General features: G+C 38.5%; 2 protein-coding genes across 3 annotated transcripts; both read left to right on the forward strand.

Annotated features, from left to right (window-relative positions):
• Positions 1-1,002: 1,002 nt before the first annotated feature.
• Positions 1,003-10,066, forward strand: LOC146582784 (adhesion G protein-coupled receptor G5-like). Its single transcript, XM_085280153.1, has 13 exons — positions 1,003-1,396; positions 3,859-3,922; positions 4,169-4,310; positions 4,709-4,822; positions 5,476-5,601; positions 6,356-6,401; positions 6,561-6,655; positions 6,750-6,865; positions 7,165-7,433; positions 7,514-7,598; positions 7,821-7,950; positions 9,065-9,221; positions 9,845-10,066. The coding sequence occupies exons 1-13, from the start codon at positions 1,057-1,059 to the stop codon at positions 9,937-9,939; spliced, it is 1,779 nt and encodes a 592-aa protein (XP_085136279.1). The 5' UTR covers positions 1,003-1,056; the 3' UTR covers positions 9,940-10,066.
• Positions 10,067-10,829: 763 nt separating this feature from the next.
• Positions 10,830-20,381, forward strand: LOC146582785 (adhesion G protein-coupled receptor G5-like). Of its 2 annotated transcripts, none has more exons than XM_085280167.1 (14): positions 10,830-10,899; positions 11,615-11,674; positions 13,275-13,493; positions 13,611-13,770; positions 14,100-14,250; positions 14,433-14,555; positions 14,725-14,850; positions 15,267-15,315; positions 16,643-16,749; positions 16,960-17,075; positions 17,164-17,432; positions 18,763-18,868; positions 19,500-19,828; positions 19,917-20,381. In XM_085280167.1, the coding sequence occupies exons 2-14, from the start codon at positions 11,623-11,625 to the stop codon at positions 20,027-20,029; spliced, it is 1,920 nt and encodes a 639-aa protein (XP_085136293.1). In that variant the 5' UTR covers positions 10,830-10,899; positions 11,615-11,622; the 3' UTR covers positions 20,030-20,381. The 2 variants fall into 2 exon arrangements, with proteins under 2 accessions (XP_085136293.1, XP_085136301.1); XM_085280175.1 differs by having other exon boundaries at positions 19,500-19,542.
• The last annotated feature ends 2,583 nt before the right edge of the window (positions 20,382-22,964 follow it).

Below are 22,964 nucleotides of genomic sequence, written 5' to 3' on the forward strand. Positions count from 1 at the left end.
AAACGGTAACAGCAGAAATGCAGTTATTCACTATATGTAATATATTCTTGACCCTCTCACAAAAATCTCAATAATAGTTGATATAATTTTTTCGATGGCATTTCATAAAATCAAGTAAATTGTTTACCACCGCTAAAGTCCCACTGCAATGGCCTCCTTAACAAATACTGCAACTACACAGGCTACAGACTTGGATCCAAGATTTGTAAGTTCCTCTTCACTATTTTTTGTTTCATCTTTTTGTCTTGCCAATATGCTTTGACTCAATGGCATTTATTGTATCTCAACAAAACCTGAAATCACACTCAGAAATAATGGGTGTTACAACGTAACAACCATTATTGGGGTCCCTAAGGACCCCAAAGCGCTTTACACATCCAGTCATCCACCCATTCACACACACATTCACACAAATGTAGTAGCGTACTGGTATGGTAAACTGCATGGAGAATAAACTCCTTACATTCGGTATACCTGTAAGGACAAGTTGCTGAAACATGTAATAATAATGGATTGGATTTATATAGCGTTTTTCAAGGCACCCAAAGTGCTTTACAATGCCACTATTCATTCACTCTCACATTCACACACTGGTGGAGGCAGCTACAGTTGTAGTCACACCTGCCCTGGGGCAGACTGACAGAAGCGAGGCTGCCATATCGTGCCATCGGCCCCTCTGGCCAACACCAGTAGGGTAAAGGACACAACGACCAGGACAGAGAGCCCGGGGATCGAACCGGCAACCTTCCAGTTACAGATGTGCTTCCCAACCCCCTGAGCCACAGTCGCCACCTAAATATCTAAATATATGTAAATATCTCCAAACCAAGTCATTTATCCTGCATCCACTCTTGTGTTGGGAATTCCAGCAGGACGTACAGCTATATAAAATCTATACAGTTTCTGCATAACTAACTGAATAGATTCAAATTTCGTTTAATATTTTAATCATATTAGTCTGTATGTGATATGGAGTTAGTGGCAAAAGAGGAGTGGGAGTACATTTAGCTTTCTATCAGGTTATGCTTCCTCTTTCTGTGTCAGAATGTTATTTACATGCGGTTTTCTCATTCCATGATCCTATTCCAAGCCAGGAAGAATATTTATTTGCTTTTTTCCTGCAGTTACATCAACTCATCTCTTTTCAGATTGTTTTCTTTCTCAGCAACATGCAGAGGTAGGATTGTGATCTTAATCATTTTATTATGTAGTTCTTTTTTTTTGTTGTTAAAGATGAGAAATAATAGTGCTGGTTTTTGTTCTAAACTTCACAGGATGAAGTGGTCAGCAGTCTGGTGGTTGGTGCTTTTTGTTTCTCTGGACATGCTCTCTCAGAATTGTGTTTCAGAAATTGGCACCTGTGCAGCCTGTGCTAAAAAGTGTGGTGAAAACATGAGTAAGTGCGTACATGTTTTTCTTTAACATTTTCTTGACAGTTATATTAAGAATAAAAATTGCCATACCTTTTTATCATAATACAGGTTGCTATAAATACCTTGAATCCAGTAACGATGTATGGCAAATAGAGACACACCATCAGGATTTCCATAAAGCTGTATTGCCACAGTTTGACAATGACAATATTCCTGTGGGTGTTCTGTGGTGTATGATACTGGGATGTAGTAGAGGCATCTGCGGTGCAGCTGTTTATAGTTCTTGCTCCAGTGCATGTGGATTCTCAATCAGATCGAGGTCTTAGGATTTTGGTTTCAGATCAACATTTTGAGGTCTTTTTTGGGTTCTTCAAGTTGTTATTCAGTAGTTTGGGGATTTGATGTGTTTTTCTGTCTTTAATCTAATAAACTTTAGAAAGCAGAGGTAACCAAACTGTTTAAGAGTAAAGTGAGATCTTTAACTTAATGTGTTGCTTAGTTATTCCTTGTATGTGAGGAGAGGGATTGTATTAAACAAGGAGCCAATAAACAGAAGGATATATGGGAGAAATATGGTCTTTCTTTCTAGTCCCTGTCAGTACTCTCACCGCAGCCTTATGGCTCAACTGAAGGTGTTACATACTGATGGAAGGTGATGTTCGTCCAGGTGCACATTGGGGTGTATCACTCTAAAACATAGCAGTTCTGTGTCACTGCCGGCTTCTATTACTGCCCTGCATTACTTTTGTAAGGCATTACTTGTAATGAACCTTTGGTAATCAGTTTTTGGTAAGCAGGATAACTAATAGACAATAAAATAAAAAGTTCATAACATAAGATATGTAGCCTGGTCTCTACCAAAACATTTATAATAACATTTACTGAATCCAGTGAATTTCTGTGAATATATTTCATATGGAACAACACGGTTAAAAAGTCAAACGTAGGAATAACGTCATTTAGTTAGCACACCCACGTTACTCATCACAACTAATGTGCATTATCTTTGTTATTTGGTCACATTTATACCTTATAAACAGCAATTACACTCCACACATGTTAGTTTAAAGAAGTATCAACCTTAGTGCTGCACTATGATGTCAAATTATTGTCACAACAACAAAAGCAAGGTGATGTGTGGGGGCACAACCACATTAAAACAGCTTCACCAATAATTCTGAAAACCGTTTTTAACGTTTCAAATACTCAGGCTGCCACAAAGGTATTTCAGGAAGGTTCGGGGAGATTTTAATGTTAATGTGCTTCAGCATTTGTTCGTGGCGTTCCAAGATTGCTTCCGGGGTGAGGACGGGCTGCGGGGGGTGTTGAGTCCGCTGAGTCCGTGCTGGCTGGATCGTTATTGTGTTATTGTTCAACAGGGAGGACTCAAGTGCGGGACTCCAAAATCAGCTGTACAGAATAATTTATTTACAGAATCCACCTTGTGTCTTTACAGGCAGTGCAAGGCAGTGCTATATACAATTAAGTCAGGGACGGGGCTCAAGGGAAATCCAAGGGGTTAGTCACGTGGTGTCCAGGGGTCCAGGTTTTAGATCTCACCCTGAGTAGGCACACCTGAATCACATGATTAGTTCATTACCAGGCCTCTGGAGAACTTCAAGACATGTTGAGAAGGTAATTTATCCATTTAAATCAGCTGTGATGGATCAAGGACTCATCTAAAACCTGCAGGGACACCGGCCCTCATGGACTGGGATTGGGGACCCCTGAGTTACACAGTTCACTTTCAAACACTTGACTTAGCTTAGCTGTAGACTTCACTTTCATTAACGCGTGGCAGACAACAATCCAGCGAAGAACAGCAGTCACCTCCTGGCTTAAATGCATGCCACCCTGATTAGGCTCAGGTGTTTCCTCTCACCGAGAGCGTGGGCCGAGGGCGTGAACCTACAAAGAGTTCCGCCCCGGCGATAGAGAAGAGGTGAGAGAGAGAGAGTGGACGTTTGGAAAGAAAGATAGAAAAAACCTCTGATCAGCTGGACGCTGATTCCCCTGGCCGTGACAGGTATTAATGGGTAAGAAAATAAAGTAATAAAGTTACATATTATAATTTTAAATGTTTAATTGATCAGAGAAATCCAAAGACAAAAAACGTTAGACCCTACTACTAAACTCATACAGAGGCCCAAGGGATCGTGGGAATCATAGAATCATGATGTCATTTTTCTGAAGAACTGATTGTTCACTAAGTGGTGATTTGAACCTTTTGAAAATCTAGAACATGTAGCGATGACACATGTAGAAAATTGTGTATGATCCTAAATTTTTTTCGTAAATTAAAAGCTTTCAATATCTTCTCTCTGATATTTTTTGCAAATCACTTTTTTATATAATCTGTGGCATAAAATGATGGTAGAATAAACAATTTTTTTTGTGAACTGAATCTTTAATACCATTGAATATGTGGTACCTTTAATTGACCTTTTAAGCTTAGTATGATATGTTTTCTTTATTCCTTTAACAGCTAGCTGCTGTTTTCAGAATGTGTGGAACCCTGTGCAAAATGGCACCAAAGAAGACCCCATTAAGTAAATGTTTACATTTTTTGGTCATATTTATGCTTGTCTGAATATTTCTGTTTCTGTTTGTTTATGACTGATTTCTTAGTCTTTGATCAAGCATGTATATCAGAGCCAAACGTAAAGAATTAGCTGAGAATTAAGATTAAAATCACGTTCAAGATACGTATTCTGTGATGCGTAAATACTCAAAAGATGCAAATACAAAGGATTCATGTTAATATTTTCTTCTTTATCTCCCCCTCTCCCTACAAGAACATTGGAAATCCTAGAAAATATTCTTGAGCAAACAAAAGTGGAAGGGGCCATATCAATGCATTTCCCTGATTTAGTTGTTCTCCTGTTCAAACCCAATCGTACCTCTGACAACCTTGAAATTTTCGCCAGTGACAGTGAGGTATGAAAGAAAAAAGAATACATAATACACATAATAAAATATAATGATTTTGACATAATACATAATATGTTGATCCATGATTTTGTATTAAGCCCAATTAACATTGTTCTTGTGCAGCTCTAATGCCTTTGTTGTGCAGAATAATTTTTAGCAAAAATCTTCACATCATCGTATCACAGATACATTGCCATGAAATTTTGTTAGAATGAATTTAATAATTTTTAATAAATAATAATTATAAAATAATAATAATTTAATAAATGTTCGGATAATCCACCTTTTCCTCTAGCATGACTGTCAGGTCACTGTTTGTCATGTAAACACAACCTAAAAATCGATCTCATCACTCTCAGCTGAAGTATTCACATGCAATGCTTCTCTATCTTTCAATAATATAGGCAGGATTGACGCCAGTCGCCAACAGGAGAGTACACGTTCGACTACCAAGAGAAGTTGGAGGAGGGGGGAACAAGATTATCTTTTCCATGCTTAAGTTTGCTGAAACAGCCAGCGTGAGAGACTATACTTTGTTATGTATTATAAAAAAGACATGAGCAAATAGTCCTACCCATGTATACTTACTATGTAAATTTAAACTCCCACTTACTTTGGTTTGGCCAGTAAGATTTTTTAGCAAAAATATAATGTTAATATTAACTTACATTAGCGTTTTTGGTATTGCCTTACTTGGTTTTTGAACATGATTAGTTTTAAAACTGGAATTATCTTTTAATGTGGTTTAGTTTATAGCTCATGTTTGCAGTTCTCCTATACATCCAAATACACTGATTAGGGGGGAAAAAACTCCACCATATAGCACCTTTACTTTCTTTTAACCACATGAGAACAAACCACATCAAATTGAATGAATAAAAGTCAATTTATTAAAAAATTCTGAATATTGGATCAGCACTTTTGTTGCAATTTTTTTATTTAACTTTAGCAAGCTAATAAATCTACTAAAAGACAACTTATCAAACTACATAGACACGACTTGCAGGTTTAGTACAATGAGTTTATTTACAATTAATGTTGCACAAAAAACAGAATATGTCCACAAACACAGACAGACTGATAGAGAAAAGAGGGGAGAAATGGTAGACAGCAAAGCAAGTAAAGAAAAACTTTCTACAAGCCAACTTGATGAACTTGTGTTGTATTGCAGAGCATGGTTGGAACCTTCCATGAAGTTTATGATCAACGACTGGTTGGCCTAAGTGTGCAGGGCAAGAAAATATCAGGACTACAAGAGCGCTTCAACATCACCATGAATTTCACCACAACAATAAATGTAACTCCTGATGTAATTCAATATTTTACTCCAGTCTTACTTTCTATACCTTTATATCATTGTTAAAACAACATATCAGGTTTATTAGTTGTTAAAACACATGTATGTATGCTGTATTGCATAAGATGTAAAATGATCGCCATCTCACAATGCTGTGATTGCAGCTATTCCCCAAAGCTGTATGAATGGTGCTCATGGCCACTGATCAGTGGATACTGATCAATGGTCATCGCAATTTGCATATTAGTGATCAAGAAACAAACCTCACAGCCCGTTTTTGGTCAGCGGTGCTGGTTTTTTCCTTATGAGAATGTTCTCTTCGTAACGTTCGGGAAACCTTCTTCAATCTGGGCTGAAGAAGTCACTTTGATGAATGATGAAACGTTTGTACCACTGAAAATGTTACATTCAGATGAACAGAAGCAATTTTTGGGGGGATATAAATGTTAGAAAAAAGATATGCACTCACCAACGACTTCAGTAAGGACACCTTACAAGTGGACCCTGGTTTTTCATTAGAACTGCATTAAATAGAGACTGAATGAAGTTTTTATTCCCATCTACTAATATTGTTTTATTATTACATTATCATAGCACAAGGTTCAGTTGGGTTTCCATAAACACAGGTGGTAGAAACATATTCTCCAAAGAGCTACTGTTCACTTTCTTACTTTAAGTACTTTTCTTGACCATGCCTAAATGAACGCATGAACAGACACGCATATATAAACACACAATATTTTTTGTGCCATAGGAAACCCAAGAGCCATCCTGCCAGTTTTTAAATTTCACAGCAAAGAGTAAGTAACCAAGCGTCACTATTCAATAGTAATCTATAATACATTGTTTGTGTTTGTATTTCTCAATTGTGGTTTCACTCAGCATCAGGAATTTGTGGTGATGTCATTCAGCTATCACAGCAACTCATGCATAATGGTCCTGTTTGTTTGACTTACCAGATTTCAGTAAGGAGGGCTGCCTTACCCTGTGGACACGTGGTCAGGGTAATGTTACCTGTTCCTGTGACCACTTCACATACTTTGCTGTGATCATGGTAGAATTTACCTTTTTCATGATAAAAAGGGGCTTTAAAACCATTTATCCATGCTACATCTCTAACTGTAACAATGTGTATGTATTCTCCTCAGGTATGTACTTCCATCTCACTTAAAGACCAGAAGATTTTATCATACATTACTATAACTGGCTGTAGTCTTTCACTTTGTGCCCTGGTCATTGCTGTATTGCTCTTCATCACAAATAGGTATTATTCCCACCTTCATCATCCCCCCTTTCACATCTTCAATATGTGGAATCAGTATCAGTATCTTTAGTTTCTGCTCCCCTTTCCTTTTACCTTTTTGCTGGTCTTCTTCTTTTCATTAATTTAAAAAGGAATGCAGTCATCCTCTCTTACATTCCTTCTCTTTTCTTTTTTATTTCATTTCTCTCATCAAGTATTTTTTTTATTCTTCCACTTAATTTCCCTACAAACATGATATGACCATTAACTTTACACAAAAGTTATCACTTACCACAGATACCTTCTCCCCTCTCTGACAGAAAACTCAGAGAAGATATCTCTATGAAGGTCCACATTAACCTTGTAATTGCTCTGATTCTCCTCAATCTGCACTTCCTGCCCAGTCACATGGTGGCAGCAGAGTCCACCACATGGCTTTGTTTTTACATGGCTCTTGCCCTTCACTACTCCCTGCTGGCTGCTTTCAGCTGGATGGCCTTGGAGGGATTCCACCTCTACCTTCTCTTTGTAAAAGTTTTTGACACCTATGTCAGCAGATACCTGCTCAAAGTCTGTGTGGTGGGATGGGGTAAGTGGAGCACTTTAAACAGGAAGTTGTCTTCACCAGTCTGCAAACCTTTGTCTGACTGATCAGTTTGTGTGTTTCAGGTGTTCCTGCAGTCATTGTGTCATTGGTGGTGATCATAGACAGAGAGTTTTATGGCTACATCTCTATCTCCCCTGAAACTGCAGTGTAAGAAACAAATTTGCATGCATGTAAAATCTAACCTTACTTCACATTTATAAGGTGATTTGCATGTGCATCAAAATTTCTATGTATTTGCATGTCAGGGAGGAAAATGTGTCTAATTTGTTTAAAATACACTGCATGTCCTACATTTCTGTTACAGAATGCTTTTCTGGCTTTTCAGTGTGAGACATTAAATTATCATCTGTTTCTGTTCATTCTCTTTAGATGCTTTATAAACAATCAAATGGTGAAAATGGTGACTACAACGGGACTGTTCCCCTTTGTGTTTCTCTTTAACATGTTAATGTTTGCAGTGACAGTCAAACGTGTTTTCTCTGTTGGACAAAAAAAAAAGGTAAATTTGTCAAAAAAATCTTTAAATTACTTCATTTCTAAATCCTCCATGTCAGCCTGTCCCTTGGAAACCCCAGACCAACTGGTCTTGCCAACATTATTCCTCATTTTTCAATTTAAAATGGATCTGCCCGGGACCTCCTCCAGGTGGGACATGCCTGGAACACCCAGGAGGCATCCTGTCAGATTCCCCTATCACCATAACTGGCTCCTTTCCATGTGGAGGAGTAGCAGCTTTACACTGAGCCCCTCCCAAATGGCTAAGCTCCTCACCCTATGTCTAAGGGAGAGACCAGCCACCCTGAGAAAAAACTTAGAAAGCTCATTTCTGCCATTTGAATCTGTGATCTCTTTCAGTCACTACCCAGAGCTCATGACCGTAGGCGAGGGAAAGGATGTAGTTCGACCAGTAAACTGAGTGCTTTTCTTTTACGCTCAGCTCTCTTTTTACAATGACGAGCCGGTACAGCGCCCGCATCACTACTGCTGCAGCACTAATCCATCTGTCGACTGTCCCACAATTCTCAATTGAAAACAAGAACTCGAAATATAATATAACTTCTTTACTTCACTAATTATCTCATCTGTAACCCAGGGTGGGCACTCCAGGTTGAGGGGCATGGCCTCAGACTTGGAGCTACTGATTCTCATTCCTACTGCTTCACACTTGGTTATGAACCACTCCAGTGCAAGCTAGAGGCCACCACCCGATAAAGCCAACAGAACCATATTATCTGTGAAAAGCACAGATGAAATTCTGAGATCACCCATGTGAAAGCCTTCCAGCACTTGGCTATGCCTGTCCATAGAAATTATGAACAAAATTGGTGCTAAAATGACAGCCCTGGGTCCAACGCGGACCGGGAACAATTCTGACCTATTCCTGCCATTGTGAACCAAGTTATTGGAATGGTTGTCTAATTTTAAATATTCTGAAGAAAGTTATTTACTGGTAATATTTTAAAATGTGTTTTTAAAGCTTAAAACATTTCTATTAAAATCAGACTCTATAAATGAACAAGTGCATCTGGAGAACACAAGCAATTTTGAAAACATTTTGTGGTCATCTGTGTTTTTTTTAACCTGCTGTGTCATGTTTCATTCTGGTAAATCAGCTTGGGCAGATTATCCATACCAAAGTCATCAAAAGTATTTGTCGCTTGTTGGGAGTCTGCGCACTGCTTGGCCTTACCTGGGGCCTGGCTTTCTTCTCATTTGGACAGCTGACCACTCCTAGCCTCTACCTCTTCTGCATCCTGAACTCATTGCAAGGTCTGTACAGTCTACTGCTATGTGTGTTTCTGTCAAAGGGAATAATGAGGATTAGCTTATTGATTCCCACCCAGTATCCAGTAAGGGTCCTGGCTAGACCACCCATATTGAAAACCAAGCCCTGGAATGGCGCAGCTACATCTGCAGCCTGTCTGCAACTCGGACACAAAAACATTTAATTCTTCCCGTCTCACCACCATGGGAAGCAGAGCTTTTAGCTGCTATGCTCCCAGACTGTGTTCTATTTTATTGTAAAGTGTCCTTGGGTGTCTTGAAAGGCGCTTCCAAGTAAAATGTATTATTAGTAGTAGTATTATTATCAGTGTTATTATTGCATGTTGTTCTGTGTATGATTGTGTATGTGATGAATAAAGCTTGTTTGTTTGAAACTGAACAAAATTTTCCAACAAGGCCACTTGTTAAAGTGCACATGCTATCCATTTCATAGACATTACTTCGAAATACATTATTGTATGCAGTAGATTTTGACTTTTCGTGTGTATAAATGAACAGTAACCTAACACAGTTGACTTATCAGTTTATTTGAATTAATTGCACACTCCTCACACTTCCTGGACTCACTCTGATCCTTTGCCTAACACACTCTTCTTTGTGCCACACAGGTTTCTTCATCTTCCTGTGGTTTGTGATGTCAGTGAGAAAGTCCCAAAACTCTGCTAAACAGACGAGCATTGAAACACGTAGTAAAAGCAACTAGATTAAAGACAACTGGAAAAATACCAAAAGGTGTGCTGGTGAAATGTGCAACATAATGCTGAAATCTGACAGTAACGATTTTGTTTTACTTCTGGATTTTATATGCCCGGCAATTTACCATAACTGGCAGGAGCTGATTCTAAATGATGAAAATAAATGTAATAGTATGAAGATTTTGACAGTTCTGCTGCTTTATTTGAAATTTTCTTGTTTATATAAATCTTTGTGGAAAAGGGGTTATCATTCCAAAATAAAGCTTAAATAGGATGACAACATCCTATTTAAGCTTTTGAGAGTAAAAGTTGCCATACTGAAGAGAATCTAGAATGACTAGATTCCATGTCCGACTGGATTGTCAAGAGGACAATCATCGATTATTGATATTTTTCCCTTGAAGTCACCTGTCCTCTTTTTTTTCGATTGCACACAGAGCAGATCTTGCTTTTAAATGCAGTTCACCCTCCACTGGTTTAGTGCTTTGAGACATTTTGATATAGTTATGTTGATTACACCATTGTGAATTTACGGCATGTTTCCTTATAATCCAGCTTTGAGATTATTAGAAATTGTGTTAGTTATTTTATGTTTTGAACTTTTCTGTGCCAGTTTGTACATCTGAACATGCTCAATGCATTGCTAACTTATAAAAGCTACAGTGTCAGTGTGAATAATAAAAAAAATGATATTTTTTTTGCTTTGCTTGTTTGTTGTATTTCATAATATTTCTATTAACAGACCTAGTTTAGAAAAGACTGATGTCAGACTCCAAACTCCACTGAAAATAGTTTTTAGAACTGCAGTCATATTATTGCCCCCATAAAGAACATTTGCCTAAAACAAATACCTCCCAAAGACCACACAGAAGCGCCTCTTAAACATTAAACACATAGTCACTCAGGCAGATTACTGGTGACTGTCTGGTCCATCGTGCTCACCTCAGAGATGTTGACTGAATGTTAAGGTAAGTCTTTCTTTATTTTCTCATTATTTATTTCTTTGTGTGCTTTGTATCAAATGCAAAAAAGACATACATTCAAAAGTGAATTTTAGCTAGAAAAAATGCTTAACATCTTTATTAGTTTTGTAATGTATTTCGGCAAACACTTGCTAACTACTAGTCAAGCATTACTAAATCTTGAAAGACTGCAATGCAAACCAGGAATGGAGAAGACTGACCCTTGGACAGTAGCTAAAATCTTTCAAAAGCTGCAACTTTTACTATGAAGGCAAATGGTCCCAATTTCTAGTTTGTGTTGCACTTTTCACAGCATCACTATAGCTGGTCTTGAGGGAAAAAAATAGATCATTGACATTTGGCTACACCTGTATGACTGAGGCTTTAGCAATTATTTTCCCAGTGATTGGCATCAACCTTCAGAAATTACTTGCAAAGGGTCAGAAAATGCTCAAAATGGTCAATGGATACTTAAAATGAGAGAGAACTTGAGGGTAGGTAAACATTTGTATGTTTTTTAAAGGACTTGAAGACAGTCAGACAAGTGCATTATTGTTATCAGTACATGCTTTCCAATATGCATATTCGAGCTTACTTCCTACTACCTTCCTCATATGTGAATGTTTATTGACATGGATTTTAAATAAAGCCGATTGAAACTCTCTGAAACACATTCATTTTGTTTTATATTTTGTTTTAAATTTATTCCACATATTCACAGGATAAATAATGTTGACCGTACTTCTTTTGCTACTGCTGCACGAATCACTGGCTGACCAAGGTATGAATGTCTGTTTTGTTTGCTCACTCATAGGAATTTATATTTATTTATTATTTATTTATGTATCTATTTATTTATCTAACATTTTTGTGCAGTCTTCAAAAAATAACACAAATACAAATTGGATTTAAAATTCTGGTTCTCACCACTTATTTCTGTGGAATATTTTTTTTAATTTACCTCATATTTTATATTTTCTTCCATTTTTTCTGCCTTGTCGTGTATAAGACCTCATGTTTACATGAAGCTGTTATACCAACCACAAAGATAATTTGTAACACACGATTCAGAAAAATTCTATTATTTTATAATCTTACAATATATAGCACCTTGTGGCGACTGTTGCTGTGATGCTGTACTACTTGTTCCTATGTAAAACATTAAAGTTCTAGGAGATTTAGAGGGAGCAAGAACTGCAATCAAGCTCTATTTACAGTTTTTGCTATAACTTGCCTGGAAATTTGTTCTAACTGGCAACAGTTTTTTCACATCTCTGTGGAGGAATTTTGGCCCTTTTTCTTTGCAGAACTGATGAGTAAATTGGAGCGGGAGATTGAGAGACAGATTGGGGCTGCAGCTGCAATGATGTGGATGCTGTATCAATCTGTTGTGGTAAAAGGAGAACTGAGCATAAAAGCGATACTCTTATTTACCAATCAATCTATGTGCCTCCTCTCACATATGGTCACATTAGGTGTGACCAGCCGCTCACCAGCCTCTGTTGGCCTCACCAGCTGTTGTTTATCCGGGGCCTTGAAGTGGAGAGGGTGAGCAGCTTTAGGTACCTGAGCGTCTACATCTTTGAGGACCTCACCTGGACCTGGAAAATTTGGTATGTCGGCCAAGATCCTCAGCAGGTTCTGCAGCTGCATTGTGGAGAGCACACTGACAAGCTGCATCACTGCATGGTACAGCAGCACTACTGCCATGGACCGCAAACACCTGCAGAGAGTGATAACAACTGCTTGGAAGATCACTGCTGTCACTGCAGAGCACTTACCATCGCAGAGCCCAGAGGAGAGCTGCCTCCATCCCCAAAGACCCCCCACACCCCCAACACGGGCTGTTCACACTTCTGCCATTGGCATGGAGGTTCAGAAGTCTGATATCCAGAACATCTATACTCAACAACTCTTTCTTCCCCATCGCCATCAGACTCTTGAACAGCTGACCTATTTTTGACCAGTAATAATAATGTTTTGCACATCAGGCTGCATATTAAGCTATAGCTCTTTTGCACACATCTCTGTTTCACACTTCAATATTTTGTCTCCTTTTCTGTACTTTTGTACTATTTGTATTTTATCTGTTCTATTTCTGTTGTCTATATTAACCGGCATCTGAGGGTGGACAGCAAAGAAAAAAATTCATTGCACAGAGAAATGCCCTTTCCCCCCCTTTGGACACGTGACAATAAACACTTTGAATCTTGAAAAATGAAAAAAACTGTGAAATCAGGGAGGGGGCTTAAACTTTTTCACAGCACTATATGTGTACTACTTGGTCTCTCTGGAATAGTTGCTCTTAACTTAACCCTGACTGAATATGTGTAAGTTTATGTGAGTTACATCTTTTTTTTGTCTTCTGTGTCTGTGCACAGTGTGCCTCACCATTTCTACTTACACCACTGAAATTAATGGAACTAATGCAAACATCACTGAACATCAAAGTACGGTGGACTGTCAGATGCACTGTCAGACTTCCTGCGTCTTTCTATGCATCCCTGGAGAAAAGGCATGGTTCAATGGTACGTCTTACTGCTTGGATGTTAAGCCTGAAACAACACCTGAAAATGGAACAATTTATCAACTGGGAAAATGTAAGTGTGCTGAAATCTAGTCTGATTAGGATAGAAATTGTTCTGCCGAACTGCTGATTCACAGCCATTCCCACTTGTCCTCTCTTTTTCTTAATCTCTTTCGTGTCTCTTTTCCAGATCACACTTGCTACCTGTACCCATGCCTGAACAGTTCCATCTTGCGACTGATTGATTCACTGGATTATAAACAGAAAAACTTGATAACACTCTTCAACATAAGAAACTCGTGTTTGAACCTCTTCAATAATAATCAAAAACTCAAGTGGACCTTTATAAAGTAAGTAGGAGTCCTGCAGCAGGCACTCCTGCACATGCTGTTGAGTAGGCACATGTATTTGTCTTTTTTTCCTTTGTTCTATTTTTTCCCTTTAGTACTGTTAATCTTTAGCCCTGTGACCAAAATTGCTCACAGGATGGTTGATCCATCAATTTGGGTCAGACTGAGACATCTTAATGACAGTCAGGTCACCTTGGCACAAATTTTCGTGCCTTCACGTCACACTAGCATTTGTGGTTGCCAAATGCTAGTTCATTTAATGCAAATGTATAAATCTGATTGCAGAAGATGTTCTTTCATTTGCAAACATGTGGATTTTATTTCTGCAGTGAAGAAAGAAAGGCCATCCATACCCTCATAAATAACACCCAGACTGAGGCTGCATTGTCCAGTACCTACAACCAGCAGTACTTGTCTCTGAATGTGATCAACATCAGCAAGGCCCCAGTGAATTCCATAGTGGAAATAGAAGCTCCCCAGGTACACAAGCCAGATGTTGATGAAAAACACAAGGGAATAATATGGACTCAGATAGCATGACAGTGGTTGTTTAAAAGTATTGTCTTTGATCTAGTTACTTATACTGTATGCTTGATTAAAACTACCCTTAAATTGTTCTGCAGAAGGATATAAATGGACTTTTTTTCCCCATCCACTGTTAGCTGCACCCTCAGAACCATTCATTCATCCCTAAGATTTGGCTGCCTGTCGATGCTCTAAAGACCATCCCAGAGGAGAAGAGGATTATTGGCTTGGTCAGCTTCATGTATCACGACCATTTCCAAGTATATCCTAAATCTTTTATACTATTTCAATATGTTTTGATGAACTTTTTTATATTCTCAGTCATGAGCATTATCCCCATTTAAAACAAATTATGTACATAAAACATTTGTATTTATACCATATAATAATGGTCTTTATTTCCTCTCTTACTGTACATTCCTTTGTTAGTTTGATCAGGAAAAGATTTTATCAGTGGTTCTCAGAATAGAGGTGCTGGGGGAAGAGCGCCTCAGAAATCTGGCTTCTCCAATCAAGATGACCTTTAGAGTTAAAACAGACAAAGGTCAACTGGATGTAAGTCTGTTTGTACGGAAATGTTTATTCTTTTAGTTATTGAAAATTTGTAATCGGATTATGGTTCCACGGTGTAATGGTTTACATATTTGTCCAACATGTCAAAAGTCCCTTTGATGCTGTGGCAGTAAAGGCATCTAGCATAACAGTCTGTCAGATCAAACATGCAGTTCCTCCTTGTGATTAAGGGAGCAACTGAGATCACTGTGTCTGATAATCTCGGTGTCTGTTGCCTAATCATACACTGAACCACTAAATTGTGCAACACTAAATGTTCTGGCTCATAAAAAGGGGAAAAAAGATGTGACTTGATTTCATCATCATCATAAGTTTTATAGAACTTTTCTTTTACTAGTTTTATTCTGTTTAAGAAGCTTAATTGACTTTGCATTATTAACATTTTTCTAATTTTACAGAATGACTCACAGTTAGTCTGTCACTATTTTGATGAATTTGATGAAAATGGTAAGTATATATCAGTTTTATTGGTTACTTCAAGATGAACACCAAAGTAATGAGATTGGACACATTAATATTTTTTTACCTAATTATTTGTTAACTGACAATTTGGGGAATCTTTAACTACTGGCTTGATTTATTTACGCTATATTGGCTTTATAAACATGGTGTTTTAAAACTCCTGTAGTTTGGTGTAAGTAAATGGATCTTTGTACGTGAATTAGGACATGTAGTGTAATAGACACAGTGCAACATTGCTGCAGAGACAAGCATAACTGTATTTTGATGCAGTCGTTGTAACCTCTAATCTAATCTTTTGTTGAGAGCTTCCTGTTTTATTTCTGCATGTTCTTCCTGGGGAGGGGGGTGTTTCTATTCAGTACTCTAACCTCTTTGTACACTCATTTCTACTACACTCATTTCTACTACAAACACACCGTTCTGCCCTGCTTCATAGATTGAAACTCGCCCAAAATGCCGCGGCTCGCCTTCTAACTGGTACTGGTAGGCTTGAGTTTATCACCCCAATTCTCTCTGGCTTCCACTGGCTTCCAATTAAATACCGCATTGATTTCAAAATCCTACTGCTCACCTCTAAAGCCGTAAATGATATCGCACCTAGCTACTTTATTGATCTCCTCAGTGTGTATATTCCCAGTAGAACACTGAGATCATCTGACCAATTTCTCTTGGTGCATCCTAGGTCACAGCTGAAAACCAGAGGTGACCGTGCCTTCGCTTCAGTCGCACCTAACCTCTGGAACAACCTCCCTCATGCTATTCGCTCGTCTGACTAAAGCCAGACCTTCAAGTCTCGATTGAAAACCCACCTTTTTAGTTTAGCCTTCCCGGCTTCCTAGAGCATGCCTTTTAAGTGTACTTTCTTGCCCTCCCATTTTCCTCTTTTGCTTATATTGTTTTATCAATTTTATCTTTAAGTCTTACTTGCTTATCTGCGTACTTGTATGCTTGGTTAATCAATGCCTCCCACCTGCTAGCTTATCTGCTTTTGTATTTTGCTACTGTTTTATTGGATTTTGTGAAGCACTTTGGTGTATCTCTGGTTTTAAATGTACTATACAAAAGTTGTATTGTATTGTATTTCGTCTCTAGATGTGGATGTGTGGATCCACATCTGTGGATGTGCATCCTCAGTTAGGCCTGTGATGGACTGGCGGCCTGCCCCACATTCTATCTCTTGCCTTTTAAAAATTTTGCATATGCTTAAGTGAAGTTAAGAAAGCAGTAATGAAAAGGCACGGATGTATAGATTACTGCACTTAAAATAGGAAACTGTTCAAGTACAAAGAACGAAGTTTTACTTATTTTTTAGGCTCACCCTGGAAAACTGATGGATGTGAGACTCAAAGCTTCAACCAATCAGATGAACAGGACATTGCGTGCTATTGTGACCATACTACACCGTTTGCTGTTCTTCTGGTAAGTTGTTCCTGATGAACTTCTTGTTTTTAGCCGCTTTCAGTTTTAAGATATAAGAAAAATAAATCTAATTATAGAGATCTTTATTCAATATGGGTTCCAGAGGTTAGGTGCGACTGAAAATCCCCTATTTCCTAATTTTCTCACTTGTTTTTAGATATTGGTAAAAGTAAATATGTAAACTACAGACAATTTTCATCACTTTTGCAGATAAGAGGTCAAATTGCAGCAGTCCACTGGAAAATATTGTCATACATCAGTTACATAGGCTGCGGTCTGTCAGCTTTCTTTACTGCTTTGTCTCTTTTGATGTATGCTTTCAGTCGGTATGTATCATAAAATTAGCATGCATAATAATGTGCTTGTCTGTGGACTTCACATATCTGATTGTTTTTTTATTTGTCTCCTCTTCAGTAACCACAAACTGGACTACTCACTATCTATTCACGTATCCCTGAGTGGGGCCTTGTTTCTGCTCAATTCATCCTTCCTGCTGACTGAGTGGGGAGCTACACTGGACCTAGAGGGCGTGTGTGTGTTTGTTGCAGCATTCATGCATTACTCCTTGCTCTGCAGTTTCACCTGGATGGCCATAGAGGGACTTCACCTCTATCTAATGCTGATCAAGGTGTTTAACACCTACTACAAACACTACCTACTGAAACTTTCACTTGCGGGTTGGGGTGAGTATTGCAAAATTTTCAACGGTATTTACTACATGAGAAAAGAGGAAAGGGTTTATGAGGAAACTTGCACTGAACCAGAGATCATGTAGACAATGGCTGCAATCACTATTGAATGTGAAAGTATGGGTAGCTACTAGGGCTGGGTGATATATCAAGTTTTTAAATATATCGATATATTTTTATAAGAGATATTTGATGTGACAATATTGTTTATATCGATATAGTCTATGCTATGTTATAATTATACTTGTGGAGCTGCAAGTTTACCTCTCTTTCTCCCACTTTTGCCTACGCTACGTTACTCTGACTCCCCTCTCTACTTCACTGAATTCACTAGCTGGGCCCACGTCCTCATATTAGGTTTGACAAAGTACTGGTAGGTAAAAGTGAATGCTTTGACACGAATTGAGCTGCGGTTTGGGGAAGGCCTCGAAGGGGACTGGCGATGGCTCCCAGGCCTGGCCGATCCCCATGCACTAAATAGAAATGAGGAAGTTAAAGAATTGAGAACAAGGAGGGAGGGAGGGAGGGAGGGAGGGTGAGGCACGTAAACAACGATCAACTGCTTGCAAGAAAACCATTAATCAGCATATGAACATTAACTGATGCTACTGAAGTGAAGCAGAGCAAAGTTACAGAGGTTTTATTAGAGAGCGAAGCAAGTGAATAATGCAGAAAACAGAGTGTTTTAGACGGGAAACAATTCCTGAGAGAGAGAGAGAGCTCTGCACTAAGCATGATTTTATCATGGTGGAAGCAAAACAGCAAAAGTCAGAGGGAATTCATGACGATGTTTATGTGAAGCGAAATGTGAAGCGATCTTCTTTTGCTGCTGGTTCAGTCAATATTGTTTGGAGAGAGATAAAAACCTGCAGCATCAGAATCGAGCGCAAAAAGGACGTAAACACAAAGCTTTCGGCTTTCAGCCCCGACGGCGTGTCCATGCCCGTGCTGTCAGGTGAGAAAGGCGAGAGGGAGAAGAGACATCCTCCTGGGGGATGTAACACCTCTGAGTCAATTGTGAAGTTTGAGCAGAAGCTGAATAACGCGACTGAAAAAAATCGCACAGTGTATGCCAGCTTAAAGAATATCAATACCAGCCCTAGTAGCCACCCCTTTTGAGATTTCCTTCTACATTCACTGTATGATTAATGAACACTGTTAAAATTGAACAACATCTCTTAGAAATATGTCTGACTTCTTCAGACTCACTTGACTGCCAGATTTCCCTAAACTTATGAATGAAGTCTTTCATATGCTGGGTGCCTCTTTGATAGTAAATAACTTGGTGTTAAACTGTGTCTGTGTCTTATTGTGTGCTTCTTAGGTATTCCTGCTGTAATTGTGGCAGTCTCTGTAGGAGTGATGGATTGCAAACAGTTTTATGGAGTTAAACAGATGACCATGGCTGACACCAACCAAACTAGTTCGATGTAAGTAAACCTGCTTTTGGCAAGACTATAAACTAGCACTATGCGCCTTTAGCAATAGGAATCCAAAACCATGACTGAGTTTGCAGGGCAACCTGTCTGCTACACATGACACAGGCCATGTCCACATGAATACGTTTTTATTTGAAAGCGTTTTGGCCTTCCATCCACACTGGCAAATGGAGCATTTTGAAAACACTCTCCAAAGCAGATACATTTGAAAATGCAGTTTTCACGTCGCAGTGTAGACAACGAACCCGGAGCCTTTTCGAAAACGATGACACATTTTAGTTTTCAAATTTATCCAGGCTAGTGTAGACGTAGCCACGGTGAGAATTTTCATGCCACACAGACATATTTAAAAACCTGCTGAACATTATATAGTTTGTAATCAGGATAGCAAATAAATTAAATAACGCACTGGAAAAAATGTTCTTTACAGGATGTTCCTGCCTATTAAAGTAAGATCTGTCTTACAAAGAAGTGCGTACTGCTGAAACCATAAAGTACCAACAACCAAGTTTCATATCATTATGAAATTATACTGTTTCTGTTCTTTGTATGCTGGACTGTAGGCAGACTATGCAGCCACAGATTTTGAAACTGTACTTTGACAGCTCTGCCTGTTTTACAGCTGCTGGATCACTGACGACACCTTCTTCTACTCCTTGAACCTGGTATATTTCACCCTTGTTTTTATCTTTAACACTGGCATTCTCATGGCAGTGGCTTCTAGCATATGTAAGATGAAACAAGTGTTACAGACTACCTTAAAGACAGGAGCCACAGCTAAGGGGAAATTGTGGGGAGACCGAGAGAGGCTTAACGCATCCTGTAAGAGTGGCCTAACATTGTTTGGTCTTACCTGCCTGATGGGTACCACCTGGGGCCTGGCCTTCCTGGGTTCTGGATATATCAACTACCCCATTCTCTACCTTTTCTGTATCCTCAACTCCACACAAGGTCAGTTTAGTGGTTTGTGTTTGTGTGCAAGTGATTTGGGCATTTTGTGTCTGATCTGTTCATTTGTTTCTCTGGTTTTCTTGATAAGGTTTCTTTATCTTCCTGTGGATTTGTCTGTCAGCAAAGAAGCAGAGAAAGAGGGCTAAGGAGGACCGAACATCTTCAGCTCCTGTGAGAACTACAGAAATCAAATCTGATTAGAGTTACTCTCTACCATTTCTGCTCTACATGTAATCTTCTGTTATGTTAGATTTAAAAACACACTGAAACTTTAAATACTATTGCTTTATAGTATGTCTGTATTGTCTATATGATTTAATATTTTTTCTGTTTATATTCTGTTTATTTATTTTTTTCTGTTTAGTCAATCATATATATTTTACCTCTAATATTCTTGATATGTATAATTGAGCAATTTGTATATATTAGAGCTATTTCTTAATTTTTTTTAAAAAAAACTCTGTAACATATTTAATTACTTTAGTCTGTTACTGTTAGTGTCTTGGAGCAACTATAACCCACATAATTTCCTTAGAGATTAAAGTATATTCTGATGTATGCTTCTGAATAAAGTTGTACATGATATATGGTAGACTGGTAATGGACTGATTCTTATATAGCGCTTTTCTACTCTCCCGGAGTACATAAAGCACTCTATACAACATGCCTCATTTACCCAAGCACTTCTAAGCTCAAGTGCAAACTAATCTACTTTCACACTCCAATTAACATATCAGAGGGCAACTTGGGGTCAGTATCTTGCCCAAGGATATTTGACATGCAGACTGGGGAAGCCAAGGATCAAACCGCCAACCTTCCAATCAGTAGCTGATCTGCTCTACCACATGAACCACAACCACCCCACTGAAGTGTTGTTAAGTTTCTATGGGCCTGAACACATGATTAACTTTGCCCTTTTCAGACTTTCTCACACGACACACTGAAGAATTAGACCATTTCTTCAAAATGTAATATGCTAGTGAAAAATATCTCTGTATCCATCCAGGTTAATGTTAGGTTAACTGTGCTTTCATTTCAGCACATGCACCAATAGCCCAGTGACCTTTGGACAACCCCCTGTTAAATAGATAACAATTCTTTATAAGACCGATTTATAATATAGTGATGTCATCAGTGTGATAAGTCGGTCTGACTGATTTATTCAGAATTCATTGAGATATGTAATACCATGCATATGATAAACAATTTACCGAACTGTGGATTTTGCAAAGCTGAGCTAGTGAACTAATATTAACATCTGGAAAAGATCCGGAAAAAGAGTAAAATAGATCCATTGCAATGAACTCCTTATGGAGATTTAACTTTTCTTCCTTTCCTGGTGTGGTCCAGAGAGACTCAATTTTTATTATTACAGCATTTAATGCACCATTTATTCCAGACTTCAAATAAAGGGTGCAACAGTGGTCTGTTTTCAGTTTGACATTTTTTTAGAGAAATCAACTTTCTTAACTTCTACATGTTTAAATCCTCAGTTCTTTTCTCAACCTCAGTGGGTTGTAATAGTTCTCTGAGGTTTGGCCAAAGGGGCCAAAGGTAAGAGATGAGAATTCCGGAGTAAGTACTCAAAATTCCCATGGGATTAAATGCAACAATAATATATGGTATTCACAGTTAAACTCATGTGATCTAAATATAATCTAAATGTAATATGCATTTTAATACGTCACAAAGGTAAATGTAGTTAATTAGAGCAACAAAACTATCATATGAATCACAAAATATAATTCCCTCGTATGCAACTTCGAATGTTCTAGAGATCTGTGAAGGTAGCATATTAGTTTTGAGCGGAGACTGAGAAGGAGAGAACGTATAGCGGAGAAACACATGGGTGTCAGTTCAACACGTGCGACATACTTGGCTTTGTTTGTGTGTGACCAGACGTTAACAGTGTGAGGTGACATTTCCGAGAGTCGCACCACAGTGTAGAAAGGTGTTTTCAACTGCAACTGCTAAGGTTAAAGGTTGGTCGCGACAACTCGTCTGATCAGCGGACCCTGATATGGACCGTCGGAGAGCTGTAAAGTGACTTGCTGGCGCGCTGTAGCACAGACAGCGCGGTGTCCTCAGGAGGAGCCGAGAACTGGATTCAGTGGACTGGTGAGCAGCCACCGACAGAGCCACTGTGTTTCCATTTTTATGTGCAGTGTCTTTACTTATATTGGTCAAGGGACTTTAGTGAACAGGATTTACAAAGGGGTTATGCATAAAAATAAAAATAAAATAACAGTTATGACTTTATATCTTTATGACTGCATGTATGTTACTGTACATACATAACCAGTCCAGTACTTTTTGGCCACTTAAAATATCTTTATAGAACTCTTGCTATATTTGTTGCAATTTCTGTTGTCCTCTTCGCCAGATTACTCTTAAAAAGCCATTTTTTTAATGTCAACGAGACTTTTTAACTGGACAGTAAACTAAAAGGCACTTTGCCAAAAACTGATTGTGGCTTCTACCTTGTGATAGGAATGTTGTTTGTGGCTCAAGATGACTTGATATCATTCATGAGGGATATACTTGACACATTTCACATAGCATAGGCCAACAAGTGTGGTTTGCTTTTTTGTTTTTTTTTTTGTTTGGGGGGGGGGGGGGGGGTAGCAGTGTAACTACGGGCCATCGCTTCTTGGTAAATACCGAAAATCAGTTTTTGACAGGCAATCACATTTTGGCACAACACCACCAAGATGTGATAACCTGCTTCTGTGTTGCTTAATAATATTTCATATGGTATTATTTAATTTAAAATATCTATTTCATTTTCTTGTGGGGATAGGTTAATTGGATAATCCAAATTGTCACTATAGGTGTGAATGTGCGAATGAATGTCTGTCCCTGTGTGTTGGCCCTGCGACAGACTGGCGACCTGTCCAGGGTGTACCCCGCCTCTCGCCCTATGACAGCTGGGATAGGCTCCAGCGCCCCTGCGACCCTGAAAAGGATAAGCGGAAGCGAATGGATGGATGGATGGATGGATGGATGGATATTTCATTTTCTAAAGTAACTGTGATATCATTTGAATTTATAAAAAATGTGTGTTTTTGTACATTTTTATGCTGCACCAAAGTACAGTAAATGTTCTGTTCTTGTGCTTAAGTTGTCTGGGATCAAT

The sequence above is a fragment of the Mchenga conophoros genome, linkage group LG1, assembly GCF_057382185.1.
Source record: "Mchenga conophoros isolate Kocher_MC1m ecotype Shallow Benthic linkage group LG1, M_conophoros_male_GT1.1, whole genome shotgun sequence".
Taxonomy (NCBI): domain Eukaryota; kingdom Metazoa; phylum Chordata; class Actinopteri; order Cichliformes; family Cichlidae; genus Mchenga; species Mchenga conophoros.

Excerpts from the sequence above, each read along its gene's own strand:
- LOC146582784 (XM_085280153.1), top strand. The coding sequence starts at position 1,057 with ATGCGGTTTTCTCATTCCATGATCCTATTCCAAGCCAGGAAGAATATT. Across the intron at positions 5,602-6,355 it reads ATTTCACCACAACAATAAAT|GAAACCCAAGAGCCATCCTG; the intron begins GTAACTCCTGAT and ends TTTGTGCCATAG. Across the intron at positions 7,599-7,820 it reads ATCTCCCCTGAAACTGCAGT|ATGCTTTATAAACAATCAAA; the intron begins GTAAGAAACAAA and ends CATTCTCTTTAG.
- LOC146582785 (XM_085280167.1), top strand. The coding sequence starts at position 11,623 with ATGTTGACCGTACTTCTTTTGCTACTGCTGCACGAATCACTGGCTGAC. Across the intron at positions 18,869-19,499 it reads ACCAACCAAACTAGTTCGAT|CTGCTGGATCACTGACGACA; the intron begins GTAAGTAAACCT and ends CCTGTTTTACAG. Across the intron at positions 19,829-19,916 it reads TATCCTCAACTCCACACAAG|GTTTCTTTATCTTCCTGTGG; the intron begins GTCAGTTTAGTG and ends TTTCTTGATAAG.